At 43.5% G+C, this 27,738-nt stretch overlaps 3 protein-coding genes across 5 annotated transcripts; 1 reads left to right on the top strand and 2 right to left on the bottom strand.

Annotated features, from left to right (window-relative positions):
* Positions 1–87: 87 nt before the first annotated feature.
* On the bottom strand, positions 88–15,032 carry c2cd2 (C2 calcium dependent domain containing 2). Of its 2 annotated transcripts, XM_076102754.1 has the most exons (14): positions 14,156–15,032; positions 13,670–13,765; positions 12,296–12,415; positions 9,564–9,665; positions 9,286–9,402; positions 8,379–8,487; positions 6,824–6,932; positions 6,630–6,694; positions 6,405–6,520; positions 6,108–6,276; positions 4,969–5,195; positions 3,476–3,743; positions 3,217–3,253; positions 88–1,892 (listed from the first exon to the last, which is right to left on the bottom strand). In XM_076102754.1, exons 1-14 carry the CDS (start codon positions 14,435–14,437, stop codon positions 1,724–1,726), a joined length of 1,986 nt encoding a protein of 661 aa, XP_075958869.1. In that variant the 5' UTR covers positions 14,438–15,032; the 3' UTR covers positions 88–1,723. The 2 variants fall into 2 exon arrangements, with proteins under 2 accessions (XP_075958869.1, XP_075958868.1); XM_076102753.1 differs by lacking the exon at positions 3,217–3,253 and having other exon boundaries at positions 14,156–15,027.
* A 143-nt stretch (positions 15,033–15,175) lies between these two features.
* Positions 15,176–16,732, top strand: atg101 (autophagy related 101). Its single transcript, XM_076102755.1, has 2 exons — positions 15,176–15,819; positions 15,909–16,732. Exons 1-2 carry the CDS (start codon positions 15,568–15,570, stop codon positions 16,311–16,313), a joined length of 657 nt encoding a protein of 218 aa, XP_075958870.1. The 5' UTR covers positions 15,176–15,567; the 3' UTR covers positions 16,314–16,732.
* A 1,038-nt stretch (positions 16,733–17,770) lies between these two features.
* On the bottom strand, positions 17,771–26,276 carry zbtb21 (zinc finger and BTB domain containing 21). Of its 2 annotated transcripts, XM_076102335.1 has the most exons (3): positions 26,141–26,276; positions 24,632–24,733; positions 17,771–22,804 (listed from the first exon to the last, which is right to left on the bottom strand). In XM_076102335.1, the coding sequence occupies exon 3, from the start codon at positions 22,800–22,802 to the stop codon at positions 19,734–19,736; it is 3,069 nt and encodes a 1,022-aa protein (XP_075958450.1). In that variant the 5' UTR covers positions 22,803–22,804; positions 24,632–24,733; positions 26,141–26,276; the 3' UTR covers positions 17,771–19,733. The 2 variants fall into 2 exon arrangements, with proteins under 2 accessions (XP_075958450.1, XP_075958451.1); XM_076102336.1 differs by lacking the exon at positions 24,632–24,733 and having other exon boundaries at positions 26,141–26,272.
* Between the last annotated feature and the right edge of the window lie 1,462 nt (positions 26,277–27,738).

The raw sequence follows: 27,738 nt of genomic DNA, 5'->3' as shown, positions 1-27,738 counted from the left end.
GGATCACAGCTCTGCCATGTACTTTAAATACCAAGACACAAAAGACAACCCACCCTGTATCTGCAGGACAATGTCATGAACAGCAAGTCGAGTTGTTTTCTTTAATTCTCAGATAGTCTAATAATGCAAACGCTCAGTTAACATGTTATGTGCATAGGCTTCTAGATGATCGACATGGCCGATGGTTCAGGAACACGGTGGTAACCTTGTCTCTTCAACAGTTCGCTGAGGTCCTTCAGCCCTCTGGTGTCACGGCGGAACCATAAAAGGACAAGTCCACTCCCTGTGACGTGATCCTCGGACTAACTGTAAGGCAACCTGTTAGTTCTGTCCGTCACTGCCACATCCATTCTCTGAGCAGGTTATTGAAGAGACAGTAGTTAACATGACGTACAGAGAATGTCTTCAACAAGCTGCTCGCAAAAAAACAACTAAACTAAAGTACAATCATTAGCTGAATTAAAAAAGAAGAAGAAGAAGAAGAAGCAGCCAAACCATTTGGTTGCTCCCAAAGGTGTTCGTTCACACGTTCTCTTGTTCATGTGTTCAAAGCTACATCTTTTAAAAACAACAGAACATCCGATAAAAGAACGGAGGACTTCATTTCGGATGGGTTTTTCATGAGCACGTTATGCTGCGTGTATGGCCGAGTGTAACGTCACAGTCCCTGGATAAAGAGTTCTTCCGGGTTCCCTTTTGACACATTAACAACCCTGCTGATGACAGTAGTGTACAGGTGGACTCTTTAGGAAGACAAAGATGAAAGTTGCATATCATTTGAAAACGCTCTCATGTTTCTAAAGTCCCATGTAAGCCACAGTGTCACTGCTTCCTTCTTTCTTTCTTTCTTTCTGTTTTATTCCTGTAGCCGGTATTCCAATCGTACACGAATGGTTCTGAAGGCTGCTGACTTTAGTTTTTTTCGGATAGCTTTGTTTTACAGCTTTCAAGGGCACATTACATCTGGCTGTCGTTCTCATCTTGTTTCACGTGGAATTCAAATTACAAGGATTTCTTAAATGAACCGATATAAATACCACATTTCATAGTATTAGTGTCAAAAAGTAGTCTCCCACAGTGAAAAGATCATCTCCCTTTGTGAATGTGATACAAGAGCAGCTCCCCTCATTGCACTTTAAATAAAGATACTAGAATTGTGCAAATCATACAAACACCACTCTTCCGATATCTTCGGTCCCGTTGGTCCACCGTAGGAAACGTACGGATTACAGCAGAGAGAGTTTACTCTGCGCCCCCAGTGTCAGTGAGGTAAAGAGTGACAGCACACATCTGCCCCTTCTGTCGGTGAAAAGGCCACAAAAGCGCTTAGAAGATTTCAAAAACGTTGCATAAAATTAGATAAAAGAAACAAGCAAAAACAGTATCCTCTGAAATACCCTTAATCCAAGACAGGAGACCTTCATTCACACATGCACACGCTTGCTTTTGGTGGAATATCTGCCTCTTAAAGGAAGCAGGAAACGGCAGTTTAAGAGGATATATATATATATATTTTTTTCTTTTTCATCTGTACAGCTTTCCCCATTCACAATACAGGAGCCGGCTGCAGGCTGGGTGTTAGGGGGAGTAAGTCAGCCAGGAAGTATGCCAGTGCAAGATTGAGGTGGAGGTGGTGATGGTAGTAGTTGTTTGTAGGAGGGACTGAGGGGGTCACGCACGTGGCTCCCCCATGGAGGTAGCGCCGTTGGCTTTGCTCTTGTTCTTACTCCTGCGGCTGAGCATGCGGCTGAGCGTGGCTGTTCGGCTGGCCTGCTCCGCTGCGGCCGGAGACTCCAGGTACACCAGGTCGTTGTGGGACTGGCTCATCCCCGGGTCCTTGCGCTGGTGACGCCGCCGGAAGAAGAGCTTGGCGCCCTTCTGGAGGAAGCTGCCTGTAGCGGGGAGGACAAGGAATATAAACTGGGATACCTTGAGACAAGGACCATGTCAAGACGACACCACTCGAGACAGAATCAAACATGGACAATATTCAAGTGGCAGCGATTTGAAGACAGCCGAAGCAATTTGTGATTATTGATGGTGAGAACGTCTGGCATGGATGGGACAGGTTGGAGTAAAACATTTCTGGTTATTCCTCCTTCTACACCTAGTTTTTCCTCTGGAGAAGAGCAGCTAACACACACTGAACTGTACCATACAAAGAGCGGTCCAACCTCACTGCAAGCATCATTCCTTCCTTTCAGCACACAAGAGGTTTCTGGGATTTTCTAATTTCTGGCGATTAGATTAAATTAATACAAAACAATATAAACAACTAATTCATTTCAAATGAAGAAAGTAACATCCTTATCCTCCACACAGAATAGATTCCTACAGCTACAGGCTGAACAATATCTTATATAGTGAATAACTTGTATTGTATTGAATATGTTTGATCTCCATTATGTGTGTGGTATTTTACTCTGCACTTTCAGCATTTTAATATCCACATTTATAATGTCATTTCAGACTGGAATAGTGAGAGTGGTCTTTGCCATCTGTAGCTCCGGTGGGCTACAATTTTTAGAAATTGGAAAGTTTTTGAGAAATAAAAAAAGGCAGCTGGCCTAAGCCACCAATTGTATTTATGCAACAGGCAGCATTTTGACTTTTCGTTTTTCATTTTTGAAGTCACTGATAATTGAAAAATACTAAAAACGTTTCAGTAAAAAAAAAAAAAAGGTCATTTGTGAAAGTTTAGCACGAATGTTACCTTTTGTCTTAGGTTTGCCTTTGTGTGTTTACATTACTGCAATCAGTTGACATAACGTTTTTAAATACTACATAATCATAAACTTTTCTCTGCTTTCATTTGCCGCCCTTTTTCAGCGCACAGCAGACTGGAGTCGATCCTGAAATTAGCACCCGAACGTACGGAATTGGGAATAGATTTTGAATCGAGAGACGATTGTGCATCGAATTGTGAGACACCAAAAGACTCACACCGCTAGTACCAAAGGTCCTAATATGTAATACATCATGTTGCAAGTGAATATCTCAAAATATTCACAGGCCTTTGTGCATATTGTTCAGCCCCACAACACGTATTCTAAATCTCTAAAAGCAACTATATGATCTGCTTTGATCCCATTGATTTTGCATGAAGTGAAAATTAATTTGACATTGCAGAAAAACTAGGTTATCTACTCTACTGCAGCGGATACTACACATACTAGAGCACCATGGGTACTACAAGTAGCTCATGAAAGAACTTACTCATCTGGACATAACGTGTGCTCAGCACTGCCTTCCTCTAAGACGGCAGTGACGATAGGCCAAAGAAAAAAGAAGAAACAGTCGGAAGGAAAGAGAGAAAAGAACACAAAAAAAACATGCATCACCGAGGAAACAACCACATGGACATTTATCAAGTTCTGCCGCCAGAGTGATATATTTCATGGAATAACATGCCTATAAAGACCAGCTATGCCCCCATGTCTACGGTCACTCGTGGCTTCCCTCTGTGACCTCTCACCTCTTCTCTTCTTGCAGCTTGCCTCGGACACGCACATGGACAGCGAGCTATTGTCCAGCCCCTCTCCGGTCTGGCTCTCCCAGTCCTCCGGAGGCCGGCCTATTCCACTGGGGCCCTCCTGGGGCTCGGACGTGTCTGGAGGGCTGCTGGATCCTGTCGCGATCGCTGTGGTCATGTCCTGAGTGGAGCTGGCCTCTGACATGGAGGCGTCCATCGCTGCGGCGTAGCCCGCCATCAGAGCGAGCTCGTCATCCTGAGACAAGGGCGTCTGGGAAATTGAGCGTATTGAAACTTTTAAAATCACTTTTTGGTGAGGCGAGATTTCCTTTGGTTTAACATTTGCATGTGATCATGCTAATTCTTCCTCTGGCATCATGAGTGACCAACTATTTACATCGGCAGCTCTGAGGACCAGTGCTCACTTGTCTTCTAATGTAATTTTGGGCAGAAGGATGGCCGTGGGATGAGGCATATTATTATTCCACTGGAAGGCCGAGATTTAACCGTTGGCACATGAAGTGTACTTCAACAACACGAGTTGACACAATGTTTCATTTAACCCTCAAAGACCGTAAACTATTTTTGGCTGCCTGACTCTCCCGTATTTATCTTGTTTTTCTAACCAATTTTAACCAGCGTCAGCATTAATTAAGTGCCACGCATCATTGGAATCAAGAGAACCTCAGCTTTCAGTCTGGTTCATTTTAAGTCCAAAGTTATGGACTTAAAGTATAAATTTGTTTTGTCTGATAATGGATAAAATATGTACCGTGAGCTGAAACAGAACCTCAGGACGTTTTTAAATATATGGCTTACAAATGATTTTCGGTCTACAGCTAACAAGGTGTATTCCTATTTATCATTTACTGATCATGTAGATGTGTTCAAATAAGTTCAGGGGTTCATTTCAAAGGTTATTATATCATAACAGAGGACATTGAAGCAAACGTGTCTTTTTTTTCCAGAGAAATGTATTATTAAATGAACGACGGATCAATCCTCTGGCTGTAGTCCAACGCAACATCGCCTCTTGACTCGTTTGACAATAAAATCAAAGACCAAAACCGATGCTGATCGGTGGAGTAGATGATATGGACAAACTTTGAACAAAACGGGACAAAGAACAAAGAACTACATGGGATTCCATGACGAATCAATGCTGCAGAACGTGATGGCGTAACCACGTTCACTACGGAGCCTCTGAATGCCCAAACTAGAAAATATGTGATAGCACTGAAAAAAAATGTAGAAACTCTGCTTTATGTGACTTTTTAAAGCACATGGATAGGATTATGGTCCTCGGTCTTTGAGGGTTCAGATTGGTTTATTTCCTCCGTCATGATCCACTGATTGGGAACACAACAGCTAAACAAGTGTTGGTGAAACTGATTTCCTGAGCCAGTCCTCTGCTCTATGTTACCCTGTATCTGTAATAAATGAAACAGTACAATGCACCAGTGAAGAGCTCCTCTGGTGCTGGAACTCATTCTTACTTTGGCGATGCCAGAGATGATGATTGTACTCTTCTTCACCGGGGACTTGAGCTTCTGCTTGGCGGACTGGTGGAGCTGCCTGATGGCGGCCTCGGCCACCGGGTCGGTGCCATTGAGCATCAGCAGCTCGGTATCGGAGGAGGACAAGGCCTTGCTGACTGTGGCCCCCATCATAGACGCCTGCTCCGACAGCTTAGACTTGACGGCCACCGCTTTCTGGGCCGGATCTGAGTCAGCACAAAGTTAGTTTAATGGACTGCTTCATGGATGGAAGGTCAAAACATAAATGATGTTAAAGTTAAATTTCATGTGTTTTTATCTGCAGACATATTTAGTATTTGAGCTGTAAGTATAATAAAGTTTTAGATTTGTCATACAGACACTTTGAATTACTCTATCTTGCTTTTGCATTGCTTTGTTTTCCAAGGTGTTTGGTCCCAACTACAGCTGACTTTGGGATAACAAGACTCCCGCTAGTTGCTCTGAGAGGCTGCACTTGGGCTAAATGCTAAGAAGCAAATGTTTAGCAGGTATAATTTGTACATTGGCACCCATAGAGCAACTCTGCTAGCTTGTGGTTAATACGTTGTGGCAGGTTCTTTCAGAGGTTATATGTGTTTAATGCAGAACTTAACATTTTTTGTGAAAAATGGTGATGAAATTTGCAGGGATTCGTAGGAAGCCCTGAGAGGCAAGTGATGAAAAAGAATTCTTGTGAATTCTTGTGATCTAAATTGAGGTAAAAGAACACGGGGTAGTGGTACACTTTAGCCTCTTGTGGCAGAAATGAGTACTACAACAACAAAGACTTTGAAAAATGATCTTTCCATCTGGGAAAACGTTTTCTCCCCAGAAAGATGATCACGGCAAAACCTGTTTCACCCGTTCTTTAGTCATAAACACAGGAGAGGAAAACTATTCCGTTCAGATTTAGAAAATGGATCACAAGAAAAATAAATCTCACTTGCCTCTGAGGGCGTCATACAAATACTATGATGGATTAAGTCAATATGAAGATAATTATCAGAGCATTATCTCAGCATCAACACGTATACCTCAATGAGTCTTCCTGTACTGTATCTTGATATGTATATCATCTTTGTCAGTGCTGTGTTGTCTCCCAGTCTGTGGTGCCGTACCTATGTTGAGTCTGAGAGGGGGGGGTCGACCCGGCTTGCTCTTCACCGCGGTGATGGTGGTGACCACCGTGCCACAGGGCATGACTGTACGGTCCATCTCCACCCTCTTATTGGAGGCTGGAGTGGGAGGGTGCCAGGACCTCACCTCACTGGGCTCCAGATAGGTAAACTGAAGGATACAATCCCCCCCCCCCCCCCACACAGTTAATGTTGTGCAAAGGGAAAACCTCAGATAATGTTGATATTAAGGCAAACATGTGTCACTATATCCCGATGTTAACTGGGATGAGATCTTACATCAGTAGTTAGTGATCCAGTCACTACGTCTTTGGTCATGAGTGCAAACGTTTGCTGTCCTTTGGGCTGCTTCTTTACAAGATCAAAAGGCACCGACACCTGACCGAGCAGTGAACCTGGAAGAGAGGAACACGCCTACTTTAGTCTGGCAGTACAAAAACATGTGAACAAAAGAACTCTTCGCCACAAATAACAAAAGGCAGCCGGTATTATTTGTTTCCTTACTCTCTTGAGGTTGTCCATCATTCATTAACTGAATATTGAGCTCTTTTGATCGTCCGTTCAATTCACTGGTGAGAGAGAAAAAATAAAAGAATAATCAGGGAAAGAAAGAAAATGCATTACGTGGTGTTGGTGGACTGCACAGAAAAACAAAAAAGATACAAAAAGAAAACAGTGACTGAATGAGTAAATCTTACAAGATGAACGGCTGGTCCCAGGCAGGATTGGCTGTGTTCTTCAACACGGGGGTGTTCAGCCTCTGTGGAGGATCGTCTAACTGCATTACACACACAGGATTCATGCTGCCTAAAAAACACAGCAGAAAACCGTCGACATCACAGGAAAGAAACACACCGTGTGACCCGAGATCTAGCTTCAAATTCATAGGAATAGCTTTTGACAGCTGATCACATAAAATGTGCTGCTGCAATAATACACTTTGCTTTGGTCACTTCTTCTGCTTCACTTCAATGGACAGACAGGAGGTCAGCCTGAGTTGTATATATATATATATATATATATATGATGAATTATGCATAGTTTAGAGGAGACTCAAAGTACTGACTGAGAGCTCTTCCCCAGCACAAACCTAATATTATGGAGCGCTTAAAAACGGAACTTTATTAGCCACAAGTCAGGTTCCAACACTGTGAAAGCACTGTGTCTTAATGAATACAACAGCAGCAGAAGCCTCAAAGACAGAGCGTCCGCTGCAGCCGCTCTAGATCTGGCTTCTGGGGCTCGTCTGCAGGAAGTCTCACAAGTGAAGCGAAGTATAACTGCCCTTCACTCAAGGGACAGATAATGAGGTGTTGAACGCTGTGTCATGTCTCTGCTGTGCATTATCAAGAGCTGGTGCACAATACTTAAGAAGATGTCTGGAGTCCTGAAAACCGCTGACTCACAACTAGAGAGTGACTCGACAAAGACGCTGTTGTTGTGGATGATGTTCAGGTCTAAGACTGAACAATGATTGAACAGCCTCTCGTGACTTAGGACATCTTGCCCTGTGGTGTCATGGCTGACAACACCTTCTTTTCACTCTAATCATAATTCTTGTGCAGGTGCATGCATGCCAGCACACAGGGTGTAGTGACACTAGTGAAGGTGTATTATTAATGAACGGACAGCATTGTTCAGCTTTAAGAATCAGATTACCACTTTTGACAGCCAACGGGCAAACCGGTCTCTGCCTCGTTATCTGGAGAGCCTCGGTATCACATGTTGGCTAAATAAACAAAGGCAAGGCAGAAGCAGTCCTTCAGGTGTGATAAACTCACTGTTGATGAGCGATAACAGAATGTATGTTACTCCCATTTTAAAATAGTTGAATCAAGTCCTGAAATACAATTACGGAATACAGAAGCAGCACGGTATTAAAGAAAGAGTTCAACCCAGAATCTAAATAAACATGTTCTTCCTCCGCCCTACAGTGCTATTTATCAATCCACAGTGTTTTGGTGTGAGTTGCCACGGGTTGGAGATATCGGGCGTAAAGATGTCTGTGTGCATCGATACTACTAGCTCACCTAGCGCCACCGAGCTAGCTAAAGTTACCGCTCACAGGAGATCGCTGTTAATGTTTACATCCCGCTCTGTCATGAGTGTAAACTGATTACAACAAACCGGAGACATGACTGTGATGCAGATGTGAGGGGACTGATGTTGGTTAACATCAGGACAGAATAAGGACCCTAGCTACAGCCGTGTCATCTGACCACTGGGACATTTCTGAGAACAAGAGCGTCCAACCTGCAGCATCCTCCTCCTGATTCAGTGTCACTCGGATGTTCTTCACCAGCAGCTTCCAGTCGTGGGCACGGGGGGGTTTTGGGGGAGAAAGGATGTTGTTGCCCGCTTCCTATTGGAGAAACCACAGTAATTGAATAATTAAACAACGTTGATCTACTGGCCGTAATATTAACTGCAACAATGTAAGCAAAGTACCCCTTTAAACAACTTCTGCCAGCTCGTCTCAGCATCCCGGGAATGTTAATGTGTAGAGTATGTATAATATTCTGTGCTCGATAGAATTCGCATTAGAAGTCGTTGTTTGAACCTCGAAAGAACAAACAATCATACACATGTTTTGAAAAATTCAAAACATTTGGAAAAATAGAACATTCCGAGGGACCACTTTGGGCTCGGCTGACTTGCGAGGCATTTGTCAAGATCTGTGACACTGAACGTACGACACGTGATCAAATCAGGAACACATGACATCCTGTGATGGCTGGGCAAAGAGCACATCAGAAAAAACGTGTGTAAATGTGTGTCAGCATAATAAACTCACTACACCACGTCAGCGCAGGCTTTAATGATGCATGCGGTGACCACGATCACATGCTCCCATTATGAATCTTTGAGATTTGTGTGGAGGCACAGCGGCTTAGTGGGTTTAACATGAATGCAATAACCCTCGAGAAGCATCTGCGTTGCGTCAAAATAAATCAGATTAGTTGCCTTGAGTAACCTCGGTGTAAAAGTATAGATTCAATCTCGGGTGATGAAACTTACTATAAAAAAGGCAGAGAGCTGCGGATTCACTATGAGCAACCCCTCACGTTATTTTAAACTATGACATGGTGTGACAAACTTGCACACACTTGTCGTGAGGACGCTCTGAACATGTTCAGAATCAAGAGACTCCTCCGCTCACCTTGGCCTCTGAGGCCTGAGCAGGCCGGCAGCTCAGCAACACAGAGGGACGCGTCGCACACAGCAGCTGCCTCAACTGCTCCTGTATGGCCGCCACACTGGAGGTGTTGGCGTTGACCTGACAGATAAAGACATGATGATATCAGACATGTCCCACATATCAAAAGCACAATGGTGGTATTAAACCAAAAACATAACCTCCTTTGTAGAGGGTCAAATAAAAAATATATACAGTATTGATAGAATCTTGACGACAGGAACATCTCACTGTTGAATTACCTGGGTGAAAGTGGGCGTCACCTGCAGCTCCCCCGTCTCCAGGTGAGACACTCCCCAGCTCACCGTGACCACATCTGCAGCTTCTTGCATCTGCAGGTCAAGCTGAGGAACACAGATGAGAGAAAAGCAGCGATCACACACTTTAGTATCTGTTGTGATATTTCAATTAAAATGACATAAAACTGGCATTTACAATATCAGGACTGATTTTCTGGATATCATGAAACATTTAGAACGTAGTTTCAGGATGTTGAATAAAGTGGCAAAGAAAGGTTTCTGCTTTAACTTAATCTGAAAGGAATCTCTGTCTGCTCGATGTAACGGCTGTAGACTAATGACACCAACAGTGTTTAGATTGGTTCCCTTTAGCCTCACTTTTACTTTGCACCGGGTGCGATCTCCTGGGAAAAGGAAGGAAGTGCATCAACCATTGTGCAACCAAAACAGGAAGAGGATAGCGCTTCTGTTTTCCCAGCTAGCTTTCGGTAGCTCTCCCCAGTTACCAGAGAGTATGAGTGGACGTTCACTGCAGTAAAGATCCCCAGTAGCAGAATGGCAGATAGTCGAAGAACCAAAGTAACTGTGGAAACACGAGGCAGTGTTGCCAATTCTTTTCCAAAGAAGGCAGCTGGCTCAAAAAGCCTTAGAAAGGCCGAGGAAAACAAAAAAGCATCCGGTTATCATTGTGTCTGTTCTGTAGCTCTACCTGCTGTCATGATGCTCTGTTGCTATGGTTATGTTGTTAGATGACTTGAATGGTCAAATATCGAGCCATTAAGCCTTAAATTGTCAGCACAGTACCAAATTTTGTCGTGCTTTAATTTGTTGACCAACTTCAAAGGCAACAAGCAATGTCAGGCTCATTAAAACGTTGTCATATCTTGAATACATTATTTCCTTCAATCTATTCTACAGCTGCAATCTCTAGATGGGATTCATTTGTTGATCTTGGATATCATTGGTTACATTAACATTTGGTTAATTTTCTTTGTTTTATATGACTTTATTCTTTCTCTTATAATCACGTCTCAATCAGTATAATAAAACCTTTTTAATGACTTATTTCCAATTTCAATCTGAAGAATAACAGCGATGGCGTGGCCGACACCCTGCTCTCTACAACAAACACTATGCGACGCTTCTCTAGTCAGCCTGACAAACAGGAAGACGGTTCAGAAGAGGAGGTCAGCGAGGTGCCCATCAACACTTTGCTCATGTGAGAGACAAAGTGAAAGAAGAAGAGAGTAAAAGGGGGAGACAGAAAACAGACTGGGCCATCCTGTCCCAGCATGCCTGGATTCCAGTGGAAGACTGAACAACCGCCTCTGTGATGCCAAACAAAGGCCTCATCAGTTAACAATGAGAACGCTTTGATGGATCCGCCCGAATAATATCACAGGCTGCATTGATGAGACCCGGATCAGTTCTTGCTAACAGCTTTGTGTGGAAGGCTATGTTGGCATAATAATACAGCTCCAACCACATGATCTGAAGAACGGAAACAGTTTGCAGAGAAGCTGCTTATTAAAAGATATAAAATAATCATTAAAGTATTTTCATATCCCCTAGAGAGAAGTGCCTGTTGTGAAGTCCTACAACAGACATTTAAATGTGGCGTTACCGCATTGGGACGACACACACGTGACATGCGTGTCCCCCGTCATATGCGAAAGGCCATGTGGTGCAATAGTGTGGTAACAGACAAAGTACACTCAACAGCACACCGCAGTGCACCGCAGTGCACTGGGTGTTGTCATTGTGTCCAGAGACCATACATGCCCCGGGGCTTCTGGTCCACACATCCCGGCACTCATAACAGCACGAGCCAGGACCATTCTAGCATGGAAGCCCGGTCAAAAGCTAACAACTGTTCCAGCGGACGGATGGATGGAGACATTTGAAAAGGGCTCTCCGACTTTTCCAGACTAAGCTGAAACAATTAGAGTGAAAAGGAGACAAGAGGCTTCCTTTATGTTCCTGCCACAACAACTGATCCGCAACCAAAACAAAACCGGCCCGACTCTAATCCCGACTTCAGCTTTCGAGTCTCTCACTCACTCGGGTTGTATTTATGGCACAATGAGTTCAGCTGGGGAGACAAGCACCTTATTGGTTTAAAAATAGCCTTAATACAATTGGGTTAGCTTGGACAGCCACTTGTATCCATACTTTGGTGAAGATTTAACACTGAAACGAAGAGCGGGATGAAAGCTTACTGTACACGACCCGCTAAACATCACCGTTGACTCGCTTCATTTGAAGCCTGTAATGTTTTACTGAGACAATGAGTCCAGTCAGGTTGGGGCATGATAAATAAATAAAAGAAATCGCTGCAATCTCCAGGTAAGAGCATGGCAGTAATATGTGTCATACCTTCATCAATCCCGTACGGGCCTCTGACAAATATTAATGCAGACAAAGTGGGGCAGCCGCACTGGAAACGGGCCTGACAGTGATTTTAATGAGGTCTTCGGGTCATTTGCCAAGCACAGAAAGACATCCCAGCCATTTCATCGAAGACTCCTGCCAGCAGTGAGCCAGAGCTGGGCGGCACATCGCGTTCAATAAAATCTCCCATTAAACTAAACCACAGTGACTTCTAAAGGATGGGACTCTGTTTTCAGACAGTGTTAAAGGGATACACACATAAAAAACCCCAATATGAGTATTGTTTACTTTCTCGACACTCGCAACTTTAATAGATGCGTTGGGACAGACTAAACAGCACTTACCTGCAGCTCCAGTGGAGCTATGCAGACGGTGTATTTACAAGGACCTGCTGTAGCCATGGCTGTTGTTGATGCACTGAGAGAGAACTGAAGCTGCTCCCCGACCACACTGCAGCGAGCGGCCTGTTGGGAGGACAAATTGAGGCGATAGCATAATGTAAATACACTGAGAACGCCGGAGCTAAAGCCGTGACAGCATTTGCATGTGACTCACATGTAGTTATACCATGAAACACTAGAATGTGTACTAAACTGTAAGGTGCTGTATGTCTGTCGTCACTTTAGCTTAAACTGATCCAGAGGCAAAACATCTGCCTTCGATGAGGTTCATGCCTGAACTGCGAAAAAGGACAAACATCTGTACTCGCTTTATCAGCAGATTCAATAAATCACTTTCCCTGCAATGGAATGCATCTGGAACAGAGTGAATTACCACAGAATCATAAGTGTCCTCTTCCTTGAAACACATCTATTCATTGCATTCATTGGAATTTCAGTGGAGGACGGGCGTGTTTGTGTCCTGTTGGGTATTAGATCACCGTGAGGGGAAACCTAAGTGTGGTGCATTCCTGTCTGCCTGCTCCTCCTCGCTGCTGAGCTTGACAGCTATGTAAGCTTCTTAGAGCTCTAGCGCACACTCACACATCGTGTGGGCAAAAATAAGCCTCTGTTCATTAAACTCCCCGCATTCAACAACAGAGCACCTGGTATTTTGCTCCACATCGTGATCGTCACAAAGAAAGGGCTGAGTTTGCATCGGGAGCAGTGCAAAGCCAACCGGGGGCAGCAACACAGCGAGCAATTTGTCCCTATTTGACCTCTCTGAAAAAATAAAAGCCCTCCGGTGGCAGTTTGTTTTACACACGGTCTGCTGTACATACATCTGTATGACTGATAAAAAAAGGTGCATCATACCAGCCTCCTTTAAGCAGAAGTGTTCGTTCATTGAGTTCTGTGATTTCTGTAATATGCATGTGGACATCGTGAACAATTGCTGAGCAGATTCATTTGCCAAATCTAAATGAATGGGGGACATAAGTTGGCCAGGTGATGACTCAGTGCTTGTCCACTGCAGGCTAAAATGCAGCACTGGTGGGAGAGTAGCTCCCTCTCCACTGAATAAGAGTAGGGGAGATTGATTTGTAGGACAACTTTTATCAATAAAGTACATAAAGAGGAAATTAGAAATCTATAGTGTCTGCTGCTGCTATAACCCAAATGAATGCTGACGCTGCCATGACAAAATAAATCTGTTATCTTGCCGGTGGTTGGGAGGAGGAGGACACTGCATCTGCACTAAACACAGGATATATTGATCCAGATATCTCCCAGAAAAATGCCGCTCTGTATTACTAGAAGACTTTATGATCAGTGTACCTTGTTTCTGGCAGACTTCTGAAAGCTGGACACTTGGCTGACCGTGAGCTCCGACGCCTCGAGGTCATCCTCTTCAAACGTCAACAGAAGCGGACCCTGTTGGGGGAAGATGATGGAAACATGAAATCAACAGCAAAACGCCTTTTACGCAACTCGCAGGAAAAATGAAGCTGTTGCCTAATAAATGATGAAGCTTGTGATGCATCACATTGGCAACGTCAATGCATGTGTTCTGACTTGATAATACTGGGTAATAAAAAAAGAAACGCTAATAGATCAGGGGTGGGGCAAGAAGGTGCACATACTACACTATTGAGTGTAAATTAAAAAGAGTCGAGTGGTAGTGTTTTGTTTCATGTCAAAGGAATGAGGTGGGATTTGATTGAAGAGAGCATAAATGACATTCACTCCAGGTCATTTCTACAGTCACATTCAATGACATACCTGCACTTTTATTACACAGAGCAGAGTGGTCACGAGACTTACCCCACTCTTCCTCGATCGCTCATTCAAAGCCCTGCACCAAGCTCCTCTCCACTGACTTCTCCAGCTTCTCAGTGACAGCGCCCATCCCAGCAGAGCCGCGGCTTCCTCCTTCGCCGCATTGTCCTCGGCTGCTGTCCGCTTGTTTCCTACACCCCTTTGTTGGAAATACTGTACGAAATACAGTATCAGGGTGACCAGAGACGCGAAGAAAAGTGTGACCATGCATAGCCACTGCGGATCCTTCAAACCGAAATATGAACTGGAACTTCCAAAGTCGGACATTCTTTGCGGATGAGAACGATGATCAAAGTTTAACACACCTCCTCTGAGAAATATCCGGGCAACCTCATACTCTGTATTTGATCAAGGACCGGCGAAATCAATGAAAGCGATCGCTCACAGCTGACAGCAGCACAGATCTCAAACCCCAGAACAAGTTGTGCTTATTGGGATCCATGCTGCAGGACTCGATAGTAGCTTTAACGAGCGATATAAGATGTCACAAACTACTCGAGCTGGTTAAAGAGACCTAGAGCATTGTAAAAAGAGTTAAATGTAGTCTATGGATTCAAATAAACTGCAGAAACGCGCTCTCCTCCTCTCGCTGAATACGGTTGTTAGCCCAGTTAGCTAATCTTCGCCACGGTTCGCTTAACTAGCTATTCTTCATTGGCTATGGAGCCGCCAAAGTTCCCCAAATATGAATTATTTCCAAAGTCTGCGGTTTACTTCCACCGAACGATAGCCAGACGTTGAACAAGAGCCCCGACGACACATCCTGGCAGAGAAGGGTGCATTTGTCACGCTGGACTCGCTTTGCGGCTCAGCCTGACTGTACAAAGTTGCCGTTTCTAAACGGATATGTGGCACAAACTGTAAGTCCCAGAATGCACAGCGACAGTTTGCGAGAGTTTTTTGTTGTGTGCTGGTCGCGCGAAACTAAACGTATGAACAAACTGAGGACAAGTTTTGGTATCTATAAACTCTGTTGTGTGCTGTCAAGAAGCAATGTCATTTTACAAATACATTAGACACATAAAAAAGACGCAGTTGAGGAGGAAACGACTCCAAAAACAGTCTACTGAACCTCGCGACTTGCCGTAGATGGCTGTCATCATGACCACATCGCCCTGTCCCGTTTGTAGCAAACACGTAACGCTAGCTAGCTAGCCTTTGTTTCTATGTTAATGTGCTCAGTTCGCACATTATACATTTTGAAGTAGGTTAGCCTTTCTGAAAATTACAATCGTGTTTTTAATATAATGTAATACGATGTGTGGGATAGGCTCCGCCCATCCGTAGAGGTAAACAAAGTATATCTTCGTCACCTAACGCGATCAAGCTGCTACACAGCAGCCATCGTCACCCAACTCAAGTTGTCGCCTGTACATGGAAATAACAATCATTTCGCTATGAATTGCCGCTCAGAGGTTCTTGAAGTAACGGTGGAGGCGAGGCAGGTGGAAGAAGCGATGCTGGCTTTGCTGCACACCATTTTACTGCATCGCAGCTCCGGGAAATTTCACTACAAAAAGGAGGGCACCTACTCCATAGGTACCGTGGGCACACTGGACTTCGACTGCGACTTCATCGATTTCACGTTCGTCAGGGTGTCCTCCGAGGAGCTGGACAGAGTGATCCGGAAAGCTGTGTCTGAATTCAAGGTAATTGGTGGTTTCAACGTGTGATTGTTGTCTGTAATACTGCTGCAGGGCCTATAAATTCACGACTTCATCACATGCTTTGTTTACAGGATGCGTTGAGCAACTCCGGCAGCGATGGCATGGGGCAAATCTCCCTGGAGTTCTACCAGAAGAAGAAGTCTCGCTGGCCCTTTTCTGACGAGTGCATTCCCTGGGAAGTGTGGAGCATCAAGGTCAACGTTGTCAACCTGGCCAATGAGCAGGAGAGACAGATCTGCAGGGAGAAAGTGGGCGAGAAGCTGGGCGAGAAGGTGATCAACGTCGTCGAGGTCATAAACCGCCACGAGTACCTGCCAAAGATGCCCACCCAGTCCGAAGTGGACAATGTATTCGACACCAGTCTCAAAGATGTCCAGCCCTACCTTTACAAAATCACATTCCAGATCACAGACTCTCTGGGCACCTCTGTAAGCACGACAATGAGAAGGCTGATCAAAGACACCCTGGCACTGTGAGGATTTGCTCCAAGACAGAGAACAGAAAGATCTGGACGATTTAATCCATAACTGTATTTATAGTGATGCTTTACAACTCTTTTTTTTAATGTTCAGAAACACAAATTTGACAGCTTTACTTCTGCTACAACGAAGCAGTGTCAGTGTAAGCGCCTAATCAGTAAGTTAGTTTGATGTCTCTGCTGTGGTTTCGGTATTGCTTGTACCTTTTAAGAATCTTGATTATATAATGCTGATTTAAAACACATTTTGTTTTTGCAAGCTTTCTCAAAATGTCTTTCACCATCTAGGAATGTAACTTCAACCCAGTAGCAAATAACACAATATATCAGTTAAATTCTTTCATTGTGTGCTGATAATGTCAAATCTGTAAGTTATTGTTGATCTTTGACAATAAATGTTCATTGTAACTGGTGGTACTTATAGTCAACAGTCACAGCTCTTTTAAACTAACGATCAGTTCTGTAAACCTATCCCAGCGTTTTGATATGGAAACTGCTGGCAGAGAGAATTTTTTTTTCTTTCTTTATGAAAAAGATATGGCTGAGTTTGCGAGCAGATTTCCTCATCTATGTCAAAACTTCCTCTCTGCACACAGCTTCATGGAGAGTGTGACCTCGCACAGGGGTAGGACAGGATTTCCAGTTTGCCATTTTTCCAAATTAAAGCAAACACCTCCTTAGTTCACTCCCCAGTTTTCCAGCCAGAAATTGTCACTGTGGCCCCCAGCTTGAAAAACATCCCTCTTGCTCAGGGTTGTCTGCCAACTGGAAAACGTGTGCGTCCGTTTTCACTTACTTTAGTTACACAGGTAGACGAGCTGTATTGTTCTTCACAAGCACAGTCACATTGACGGGCTGTTTATATACATATATAAGGGCATACATGGCAAAAATGTTCTTTTTGTGTATCACTAAATCCTAGTTGTGGTGACAAAGAAGATGCAGTAAATCATGAAAGTGTATCAGGGTAAAGGGTATTCAAATAAGACACAGTTAAAGTGGACATGTCATTCTCAGTTCCACATTCATACCTGTGTTTTGGGTTTCTCATAGAACATGTTTACATGATTTAATGTAAAGAAAAAGACGGTGTCTGAAAATAGCTGCATCTGTCAGAAATGCTCCGTTTCAGCGCCTGTCTCTTTAAGCCCCCTCCCTCCTAACAAAAGGCTAGTCTGTTCCGATTGGCTTAAGCAAAAAATATAGTGCAATATAGTGCACCTTTGCAAAGGTAGTCAGTCCACAAAAAACTGACTGGTTGGTAGGGACTTCAGATACCCACGTGTATGTGCACAAGTACTGAAAACGTGGGTTTTTAATGATGCGTCCCCTTTAGTGGCAGTGAACAAGCTCACTAAAGGTTATGAAAAGTCCTGCAAATGTACTTTTGATTAAGCTTTAAATGAGCTGAGGATAATGGTTACCGAAAAATTTGAATACCACAGATGGTTGTATATATATATATATACACTCCATTGTTACTCTTTATTACAGAAATGAAGCACAAAAACTGTAGAAAAACCTAAACACAAAACAGCTGCAAGTTTCCAAAAGCAACAATAATGCAACCAATGCTGATACAAATATTCATTATTGCAGTGAGAGCACAGGAATACTAAAAAGATAAAACTTTTGTTTACTAACAAAATTGGTACAAAATCGAGGATACAAACACTTCCATGTACACAATTCTAAACATTTCTGTGAAACTTTCAGAAAGTCTTATCACAAGAAAATAAGAGCACTATTATCAATACAGAAGTTCTCCGACGTATTTAACATCACAATGCAGCTCGCGTTTCAGAGGAAAACAAATTCCCATAGTTTGTGTGGAGCACTCTTTGAATGCAACATCTCCCCAAATCGTAATAACTTATGACGAAGGTCTAATCCATCAAGCCAAAGCAGAACTATATACTTGTACAAGAATACAATTGTGAAACATCTGGAATACAATCAACACAACCGTTAATAATAAATCTTTAGGGAGCAGGAACACTTTCTCACCATTCATAGAATAAAAGATCGGATTCCCCGTGCTTCCCTCTTCTTGAAAAGCCTGAGTCATAACTCATCTGAAACTCTGTTGTGCTTTCGTGTAAAATAATCTTGACAAAATATTTTCAAAATTGCATAAGGCCATTAAAGCATTGTAACGCTTGGTTAATTACCACACTGGCGTTGCACTGGGGTGGTGGACTTTAGTGATTCAGAAATTGTGACAATGTCTAATATATAACAAATTATAATTTTCATTTAATTTCTATTACTTGCAGTATAAGCATAAACTGCATTACCACGCTGCAGTGTGCTTTTTTTAAACATTCGTAGAGTTTGAATGATGTTATCTACTATTTAAGATACTGTCAAATAAACTCACAATTTCCCCTTTTTGTTACTAAGCTGGTCTGAGCACCTTTTACAAATGATTCATATTCATTAACCTTTGGGAAAAAAACAACTTTTTCAAATCTTACGATTGCACTCATCTCATTCATTTGTATACATTTAGAAAAATATTCCTCTAGGCTAGTAGGAAGGAATACAAGTTAAAGAACTGCATGGAGACTGTACGCAATCAATCAAGGCTGCATCCTGGAATGCAAACCTAAAACAACAGGTGTCTGAGGTGCGTTTCATGGACAGTTTGTGACTGTTTATTACACCGATGGTCTTATTCAATCGGCCCGTTACACGAAATGACGCAAATGCAATAAGAGACTCAAATGTGAGAGAGCGAATGCAGAGGAATGCTAAGCATGTAGAAACAAAACTACTGAGCCTGCTTATCATTTAGACTTATGCAGCCTAAAAACCTCAGTCAGTGAAAGCACCCAAGTGAACATTTGGGACAATGGCTGCCCCCCCCCCTCTAACAGAATCAAACTGTTATACAAAGTGCATTTTGAAAGTCATTGTTCAGGCCACCAATATTATCTTCAGGGATGTTGCTCGCTAGATCTGACAGAAGGGTCAAAAAGCACAACTTTTAAATTCAACTGCAACCTCCATCAAATTTGAAGCACTGTTTCCACACTCTGAGGAAACAATGTACATAGTTGCCGCTGTAAACGCGGTACAGCTGGTGCAACTCTGTACTTTGTTTTCTCAAAAACACCTAGATAGATAAATATAAGTAAACAACTAAAGGAGCTTTAAAATAGATAAATGCTTATAGCTCATTTTGAAGGAAAAAATAAAAACAGTTATAATCATCTCATCTCACAGAGAGATCTAGCACTTGATTGCACATTCACGTTTACACCTCTAATGAACATGGCCACTTCAATATATATGACATTGGAGGCAAGCAAACAAAGCTATACATTCAGAGTCTTCCTTTTGTAGGCTGAGGTGTGTTCATTCTAATACGAAGTATTGTCTCACGAGAAGTGCACCACCACAACTCGTCTGACGCTTACACGTGGCTGTGACTCTGCTCGTGGCTCCAGAGACTAAAGGCCGTCTTGAAGGTCCTGTGACAGAGTTTACACATGTACTGCCTCTTGAACGTCAGGGCCGAGAGAGACGGCGCGTGGTAAAAGAGGGTGTCTGATTCCTGAGGGCCGCCTGCGTTCTCCATGCTGTTTGACCTCGACAGAGGGCTGTGGCCGCTGGCTTGCCGTTCTAGCTCGGGCCTCTTCGTCTTGCTCGCCGACGAGCCGCAGGGCTCCGGGCTGCTGGACTCCTCGGCCATCACCGCGGCCACCGGCGCCGTCTGGGCGGACTTGAGCAGGGAGGCCTGTGGGGAGGGACGGTCGGAGCTTTGAGGGGTCGCGGGCGGGGAGGGAGACAGGGACGACGGGTCTCTGTCGATCTCTTTGGCTCCAGGCTCGTTAGCAGTCGACATGTGGGACTGGAAGTGGCTCCAAAGGCGGAAGTTGGTCCTGAAGGCTTTGTTGCAGATGTGACAGATGAACGGCTTGATGTGGCATAGCAGCTCCTGGTGTCGCTCCAGGTCTTTGCGAGAGCTGAAGAGGTTTCCGCATTTCTCGCACGGCCACACTCCGGCTTCCTCGGGCCCTGCTTGGGCAGACTCTGAGTTCTCCATCTCACTCACAGCCTCCTCTAACGGCTCTTCTTTCACCACCAGCTTGCCATGGTGGCCCATGCTCAGGTCCTCGGGCACATAGGACAAGGAGTCTTCTGAATCGTACATGGGCGGACCCGAGGAGTCGCTGTAAGTGATGACCTCCCTCGAGCTCCCGGGTGCCAGAGGCTCGTCACTGTAATGCTCCTCGCCGAGCATTTCGGACGCCTCTTCGTTGTTCTCTTGCTGCCTCAGGTGAATCTGGTCTTTAACTGTCATCATGTTGTGGTTGTGGACCTCCACCTGGTGGCGCCATATGCTGAAGGAGGACTTGAAGGTCCGCATGCACTCCAGGCACGTCAGTTTCTTGTACTTACAATGAGCCTCGTGGTCCGTCTTGACCGTTGGACTCGAGAAGCGGAGGCCGCAGTAGGGGCACACGGTCGCGTGTCGACAGCCCCTCTCGTGGTCGCCCTGCTCGAAGAGTGACGACAGCTTCATGTTACAGAGTCTGCAGGAGTAAACGCCGGCGTCCGTGTTCATCTGCTGAATGTTCTCATCCTGCTGCTGGTAGAGGATGCTCTCGCTCTCGGTGTCCTCGTCTGGTTTTTCAGCAGGGTGTGTTCTTAAATGCTGTCTGTACTGAGACTGGAACACGAATACTTTCCCACAGTAAGGACATATGAAGCTGGGCCTTGATCTCTTCTTGGCGAGTGCAGGAGCCTGCAGACCCTGCTTATTCCTCTTCAACTTCCAAAGCAAGGCTTTCTTGATTTCCCGCTCTCGCACAATATCTATCAGCTTCTTTTGAAATTTCTCATCCAGCACAGAGGAGCTGGAGGACGACGCTGGGTTTTGTACTACACCATGCTGGGTTTGGCAGTGAGTCCACACTTTGAAGTTGGTATGGAAGCGCTTGAGGCAGATGTCGCAAGCATACGGCTTTTCGGGGTTGTGATACATATTTACATGGCGGTGTAGTCCAGCGCTGGACCTGAAAACCTTCAAACAGTTCCAGCATTTGAAAATCTTGTTCTGCGGCGGCTCCCCGCTGTTTTCATTGGAGTCGCTGCCGGCACTCTGAGGTACTGTTTCTGACACGTTCTCATCAGGTGAAAGGGTATGTTCCTTAAATGTTTTGTTCTTCTTAAATGGGTACCTTCTGTTGTCCGGCCTATCTTTCCTTTTCCCAAAGGGATTGAAGTCTGGCCTGGAATCTTGCTCGTAATTTGTTTGAAAGTCTCTAAGATTGACTGGCAACGCTTCTCCAACTGTGATTCGAATAATGTCCATGGGGTCAGCGAGTGGACTGCTGGGCTCAGCTTTCACACTGTACTCTCTTTCTACCTGAGTATTTTCATCATACCTGCTGGGGTACTTTGACCTGAGAACCAGGGGAGAAGTCCTTTTTGAATCGCCATTGTGAGCAGATGTTTCTGGCCCAGATGCGTGTGACGCCATTTTAACGACCGACTGTTCACGGTTGTGCAGCCCCTTGAGCTCCAGCGTGGGCGAGAAGACCGGAACAGGGCTGTCCATGGACAACGATCTTCGGAGCAGGCTTTTTATGAGCGGCCCGCTCCTGTCGATGGTCTGGCTCGGCTCAGTGGCCTGACCCCGTAAGGGCACTTTGGTGTGATAGTGGGGCTGCAGCTCTTCATCCTCCTCTTTGGTGTCCTGGTCAGTGCCAGACTGCAGCCTGGTGTGCTGCACTTCCACATCACTGAAAGACACCGATGATGTCAGCTGGGGCCGAACGGATGCGACGTGCGACGAGTTCCCTTTTAATATGGAGGCGTACGGATAGGTGGGCTTCCTCTCAGCAGCGTCACTCTGCTCCGATGATTTCCTGCTGATGGATTCGGAGTTTCTGAGAGATTCATACGAGTTGTGCTCCGATGGAGGCAGAGTGGACTCTCGAGCAGAGTGGGGAGGAGACGATCTCTCTGATGCTTTTCTCTGATAATTCGAGCGAGAGGGATGTGTTGTGTCATTCCGGAGCCGACGCACAATGACGCTCCTTGTCTGGACGTCGTTCTCATCGCCCTCTGAGAACGAAAGCCTTTTTCTAGACACACAGTAGGATGCATGGGGCCTTGTTGACACTATATTGGTGAGGAAAGGGATTCCAAGACTGTAGCCAAGCTCTTGAATGGCTGCCAGGCTGCCTTTGTCCACAAATAGAGAGGAGGAGTAAATGTAATTCAGAACTATCTCGAAGGCATCCGGCTCACAGAAGTCCAGGTTCACAATTTTCAGCAACTCTGCGTCCGTCCGCGTGAACAGGGTCTGGAAATACTCACTGGTGGCGGCCAGAACACTCTTATGGGCCTGGTACCTCTGGTCCGCCACAACCAGGACTACGTCACACATCTGGCCCCGCAGGCGCTGCTCATTCAGAACCCCCAACACTGACAGGGCATGGGAGGGATTGCTGTAATGCACTAGGCTCTCCATGGCTGAAAGACAAGACGAGAGGGTTGCATTTTAACGCAGGAATGTAAACACAAAGGGAATGCAAGTACAAAAGGTGATTATTAAGTGTAGAGACGGGCATGAACCGGCACATGCACACACAACAATAGCCAACTGGAGATCAGATAGCGTCCCTATTGGCCTCTCATTAACGTATGCTTGTGTCTATTGGCCTTTGTCTGCGGGGCCACAACCCCATCAGTGTCACAGATTACATTATCCCAGTATGTTATGGAGCCTTGTCGTATACTTAATCCAGCCTAACATGTGCCAATTATGTTGTCATGTAAAATAGCCGTGAGTTAACAATTGGTTAAATATAATTTCAAACAAATATAAGTGTCTAAAACAAAATCTATGTATCAGATATAAAATATGCATCTAAACACAATTTAAAAGTGTTCAAATGCCTTTCATTTAAACCAGCTTGATTCTACTGCAGGTTTTGACAATTTATGAGTGTTTTTGTATCAAATTACAATACAGATCACTCCTCTAAACATTGTCACTTTATTACAGAATTCTTGAAATATATATATATATATATATATATATATATATATATATATATATATATATATATATATATATATATATATATATATATATATATATATATATATATATATATATATACACACACACACACACACACTTTAATTATTGTTGTATTAAGGCAAGAGGATTATTATTATTTTTTTTACATTTAAGCAATAATTTTACTTTTTACTATAACTAAGTATAATCTAAAAGATATCAGCTGCTACCTGATATCTTAGGTACAAAAGAGGCAACAAAAAGCTTTGAAATTAATTTAATTATTTTGATAAATAAAATAAATAAATGTTGAATTTATTTGGATAAATGTCGTAATTTATGATTACCTCAGTTAAGACATTAACTGGGCAGTGTTCTCTTAACATCTTTGTTAATAAATGGATGCGCTATGTGTAAACAAATGTTTTAAGGCACAGTATTGACACTTTTGATAATGTACAGTAGGATTACTGTGACTTAGAGCTGCAGTACTTAGTCGATGAACTGAATGACAGAAAAACGATTGGTAACTACTTTCATATTTGAATAAGCATTATATACACAATAAGAATTGAAGTAATGCAATGCTGACTTTCGTCGACTCTATTTTTCTTACTGCTGGTTGTTTGTGGTGATCACTAGAGTTACACAGGACATGCAGAGCAAGTTTATGGGCATGACATCATGTTGGAAGTCAGAAGGTATGCACATGCAGCTCTGTCAAGTCACCCTCAGTGACACAGACAAATGCAGGAAGTTGAACAAGTTGGCCTTAAAAATAAAGGCTTTAGCGTTCGGCCATAAAAATGTTTAATATGTTTTTAGGAAATAAAACATAAATCTTCAAAGAAAAGAGCAGATGTGGCATTGTATGCAGCAAATGGCCTATATGTCACATGTGTGACTATTGTTTAGGTCGTCATTTACTAACTAAGTTGATTGTGAGACGAGCTGCATCAGGATCTCGCTGGTTTACTACTTAATCTAAAAAATGTCCTGAGGGAGGAATAAAAAGTCACATAAAAATATTCTCCCTCTGTACAATGGTTACACTGCAATGTGTACTAAATGAGTGTAAGTTTGGTTCCAGCAGTGAGTGTGTGTGTAACCTGTATTTTAAGTACACTTGAATCAATCTAGCACTTAAGAAAAAATGAATAAAATTGTTCCATATCATTTTTTATATAAAAAATAAATTAATAGAAATTGTATGTTACCCTCTGCTGTATTGTTGAGGCAGCCAGCCTACTTCAAATCATGTTTAGTTTCCTTACCAGAATAGATGATGTTGTACTGGCATCTTCACAACAAGGAACCCTTTGCTGCCTTTATTTTTGATTGATGTTTTACTCAAGCACTTTTGATGAGAATAGCAACTGTAAATAAAAATATAGTTTACATAATAGTTTTTAAACCTGAAAAACATGCCTGCAGTCATTCCGTTCAGGCTGCATGAAGCCATATCAACCTCCACCAGGAAGTTAGGGCTGCCTGTATGTAGCCTGAGATGCAAAACAAATATGCACTAAAGTGATTTAAAAAAAAAAAAGATAAGAAAAATATGATTTTGAAAGGTGAGGGGTCATGGCCCTCGCATCCAGAGCAGAAATTACACCCTTGGAAGTATGCCTAGCTAAATACACCAGCTCTGCAATAAAGCACACTTTCATGTAGGTTTAATTAAGTTCTTCTTGGAGCTGATTTTGAGCACTTTATGGTCACATTTGCGGCTGTAGTTTGAGGTAATGTTAGGTAGGGCTGTTGTAAGGGACTGCATTATTTTGAACTAGGTATACTTATTAAACTGGCAACTGAGTGTATTGACATTATCCAGTAATAAGACACCAACTCAATCAATTTTGTTGTTTTACAGAGCGTTGTGTGAGAGGCCTCTATTAGGTGCATTGGAGTTATCCTTTCTGAATACCAGAACAACTGCATTTTCACCTGCAAAAAATATATATTCATATTTGTTTGTTTTACACAATCGTAGTTCCTTTCGGCTTTTATTTTGAAAGATGGTGACCGGAAAACATGCCACTTATGTTGACGCGTTCTATAATAGGCTCATGGGCACTGGGCAGAAGCTTCATTCATTCATCAAAAAATAGCAACCGCACGGTTGCCTCTCCATCAAAACTTGTGGTCCACGTTAAGAGAACAACGGCGAATGTTCGGCCGTGTCAGTTTCCCACGAGGGAGTGGAGTGAGGCTTTCGGCGTTAGATCACAACGTGAGACGTGGCTCAATTCCTCATGACACATAACTTCTCCAATCCGACACGCCACTTCCAGTTCAGTTAAAACAGTCACGAGTCGCTCGTTTCGTGTGGGCAAATGGCGTCAGAACAGAGGATACGACAGTTTCGCTTTAACGGTTCTACCAAATCAACAAGGTGGGGAGGTGGGGAAGTTGAGCGCGTTTCAATGGACTCCACCGCGGCAAACCCCGGAATGAAAACACAGTCGGTGCGGAGAGAGAAGCTGTTAGAGTGTGAGGAGGAGGAGGAGGGGGGGGTGAATTGAGCCCGCTAACTTACCCTATCTCCGGTGGCAGTGGTGTTCGTTTTTGTTTTTTAAAACGGTTTAATGTCGGCCTGACAAGGCGTGACGTTAGTTGGCTGCAAAATATGTTGTAGTTGGCCAGGTTTTACAGCAGCACGAGCCCCCTTTCGAGTTACGTCAGGGAGGAAAAGCTTCCCCTTAACAGCACTCTACCAACTATGTTTCACCGTCCGCGCTAATTCAGCCTAACGTTAAGTTTGGTAGTCCAGCTACACTTACCCTGCCCGTCGTCAATATGCTCTTTCCTCCACACAGCCGCGACTTTATTCAGTGTTGTGTAGATTTCTGCGCGCTGGTCGTGATTCCATCCATCTTGAATTTGACGTCATCCCACACCAGGGATGAGGTCATCGCAAAGAAAGCTCGTCACGTGCACTGCGCTCTGATAGGCCGGAAAAGGGACTCGAAGGCGGGTCCAACGGAAGACATGACACTGAAGCTAATTTAAAGGGATAGGTCATATTTTTCGTATTAGCTCTGTCAATGTTTCTGTTACTTGCCTTGTTTTTCTTTTGGCCAAAGGTTGATCGCTGAAGTTACAGTCCTTGTTGTCAATGACAGTGTACGAGAGCACTGCTCTGTAATTATTTTTAAGTATGGTTTAAATTAAGTATAGTAGGTTCTCCATTTAGCCTGATGTTAAATCACATGTGTTACAGTAAACTAGCCAAGGGTGGAGGCTGGTGGTTGTTTATCTATTTACGAGTGTATACATTTCAAATAACCAGAGCCCACCTTTTGATATTTTAGCATTAAAAAATAAAAATGAATATTTTATATATATATATATATATATATATATATATATATATATACAGTATATTTATATATATATATATATATATATATATATATATATACAGTATATTTTTATATATATATATATATATATATATATATATATATATATATATAATACCTATTTTATGTATCCAACAACATAGAGACTGTCTTTGGTAGGTTTGAACTGCGAGAGGTAGATATAATCATCCCCCTAACCCCAATGAAACCAATTAGGTCTGTGATTGAATGGAAGTCACTACATAATAGCAGTGAGTTTGTGTCATTACTGGCATCCAGTGGGGACTTATTGCTATGTTTATTTGGCCTACAGGCCTGTTCCCGGAAAGCTACAGTACCATGACCCAATCAGGTGCGGCACTGGTGGTGAAACACGTGCAATGCGCCCTCAAACCATGTTCTATTGAGCTGCTGATGTTCATTTTGTATTGTAACTGTGTGTAGTGACCTTCATTTACTCAGTCTGTAGCCCTGCATCCACATGCTCCACCTCGTCAGCATGTAGCATTATCACTTAATGACTGACGGAAGTTTAATCAAGCACTATTCCACAGCTCATTAGGAGCGTCGTACATCACTCACCACATTTAGAAGAAATAAGAGGTAAATATGCATGAAAAGACTTAAAAGAATACAGACGATCTGTAGAATCTCGTCTTTCTATAGAACATATCTTTGGCAGCCGGAAGCATCCCGCTGCTCCTTCTATAACAAGAAAGAAGACATGTGGGAACATGGCAGGGAAGTTCTCACTCCTTCTTACTTGACATTAATGGCTGACACGGGCTGTTAGTGCCAGCAGCATAGCAAGCACTGCCATGGTTACCTGTGTGGAAACCAAGTCATTAGGGACTCTGACTTCTCCCATCCCACATCTCTTACCCCGGCGTCATAAACATGTTTACTGACACCACCAAAGAACGAGTAAACTGACAACTTATCTATTCTACAAAGATTAAAGTGAGGCCTGAGCTCCCCTTGTGAAAAGCATGCGACCCAAAGGCTTTTCTCTTGCC

Source organism: Anarhichas minor, unplaced genomic scaffold (assembly GCF_050575085.1).
Source record: "Anarhichas minor isolate MPS153535 unplaced genomic scaffold, ASM5057508v1 ptg000027l, whole genome shotgun sequence".
NCBI classification, from domain to species: Eukaryota; Metazoa; Chordata; class Actinopteri; order Perciformes; family Anarhichadidae; genus Anarhichas; species Anarhichas minor.
The sequence above is the reverse complement of the archived record's forward strand: the minus strand, read 5'-3'. Positions and strand labels throughout refer to the sequence as shown.

Excerpts from the sequence above, each read along its gene's own strand:
- c2cd2 (XM_076102753.1), bottom strand. The coding sequence starts at position 14,437 with ATGTCCGACTTTGGAAGTTCCAGTTCATATTTCGGTTTGAAGGATCCG. Across the intron at positions 6,277-6,404 it reads CTGGATCACTAACTACTGAT|TTTACCTATCTGGAGCCCAG; the intron begins GTAAGATCTCAT and ends TGTATCCTTCAG. Across the intron at positions 3,744-4,968 it reads TCATCTCTGGCATCGCCAAA|ACGCCCTTGTCTCAGGATGA; the intron begins GTAAGAATGAGT and ends TCAATTTCCCAG.
- atg101 (XM_076102755.1), top strand. The coding sequence starts at position 15,568 with ATGAATTGCCGCTCAGAGGTTCTTGAAGTAACGGTGGAGGCGAGGCAG. Across the intron at positions 15,820-15,908 it reads AAGCTGTGTCTGAATTCAAG|GATGCGTTGAGCAACTCCGG; the intron begins GTAATTGGTGGT and ends CTTTGTTTACAG.
- zbtb21 (XM_076102335.1), bottom strand. The coding sequence starts at position 22,802 with ATGGAGAGCCTAGTGCATTACAGCAATCCCTCCCATGCCCTGTCAGTG.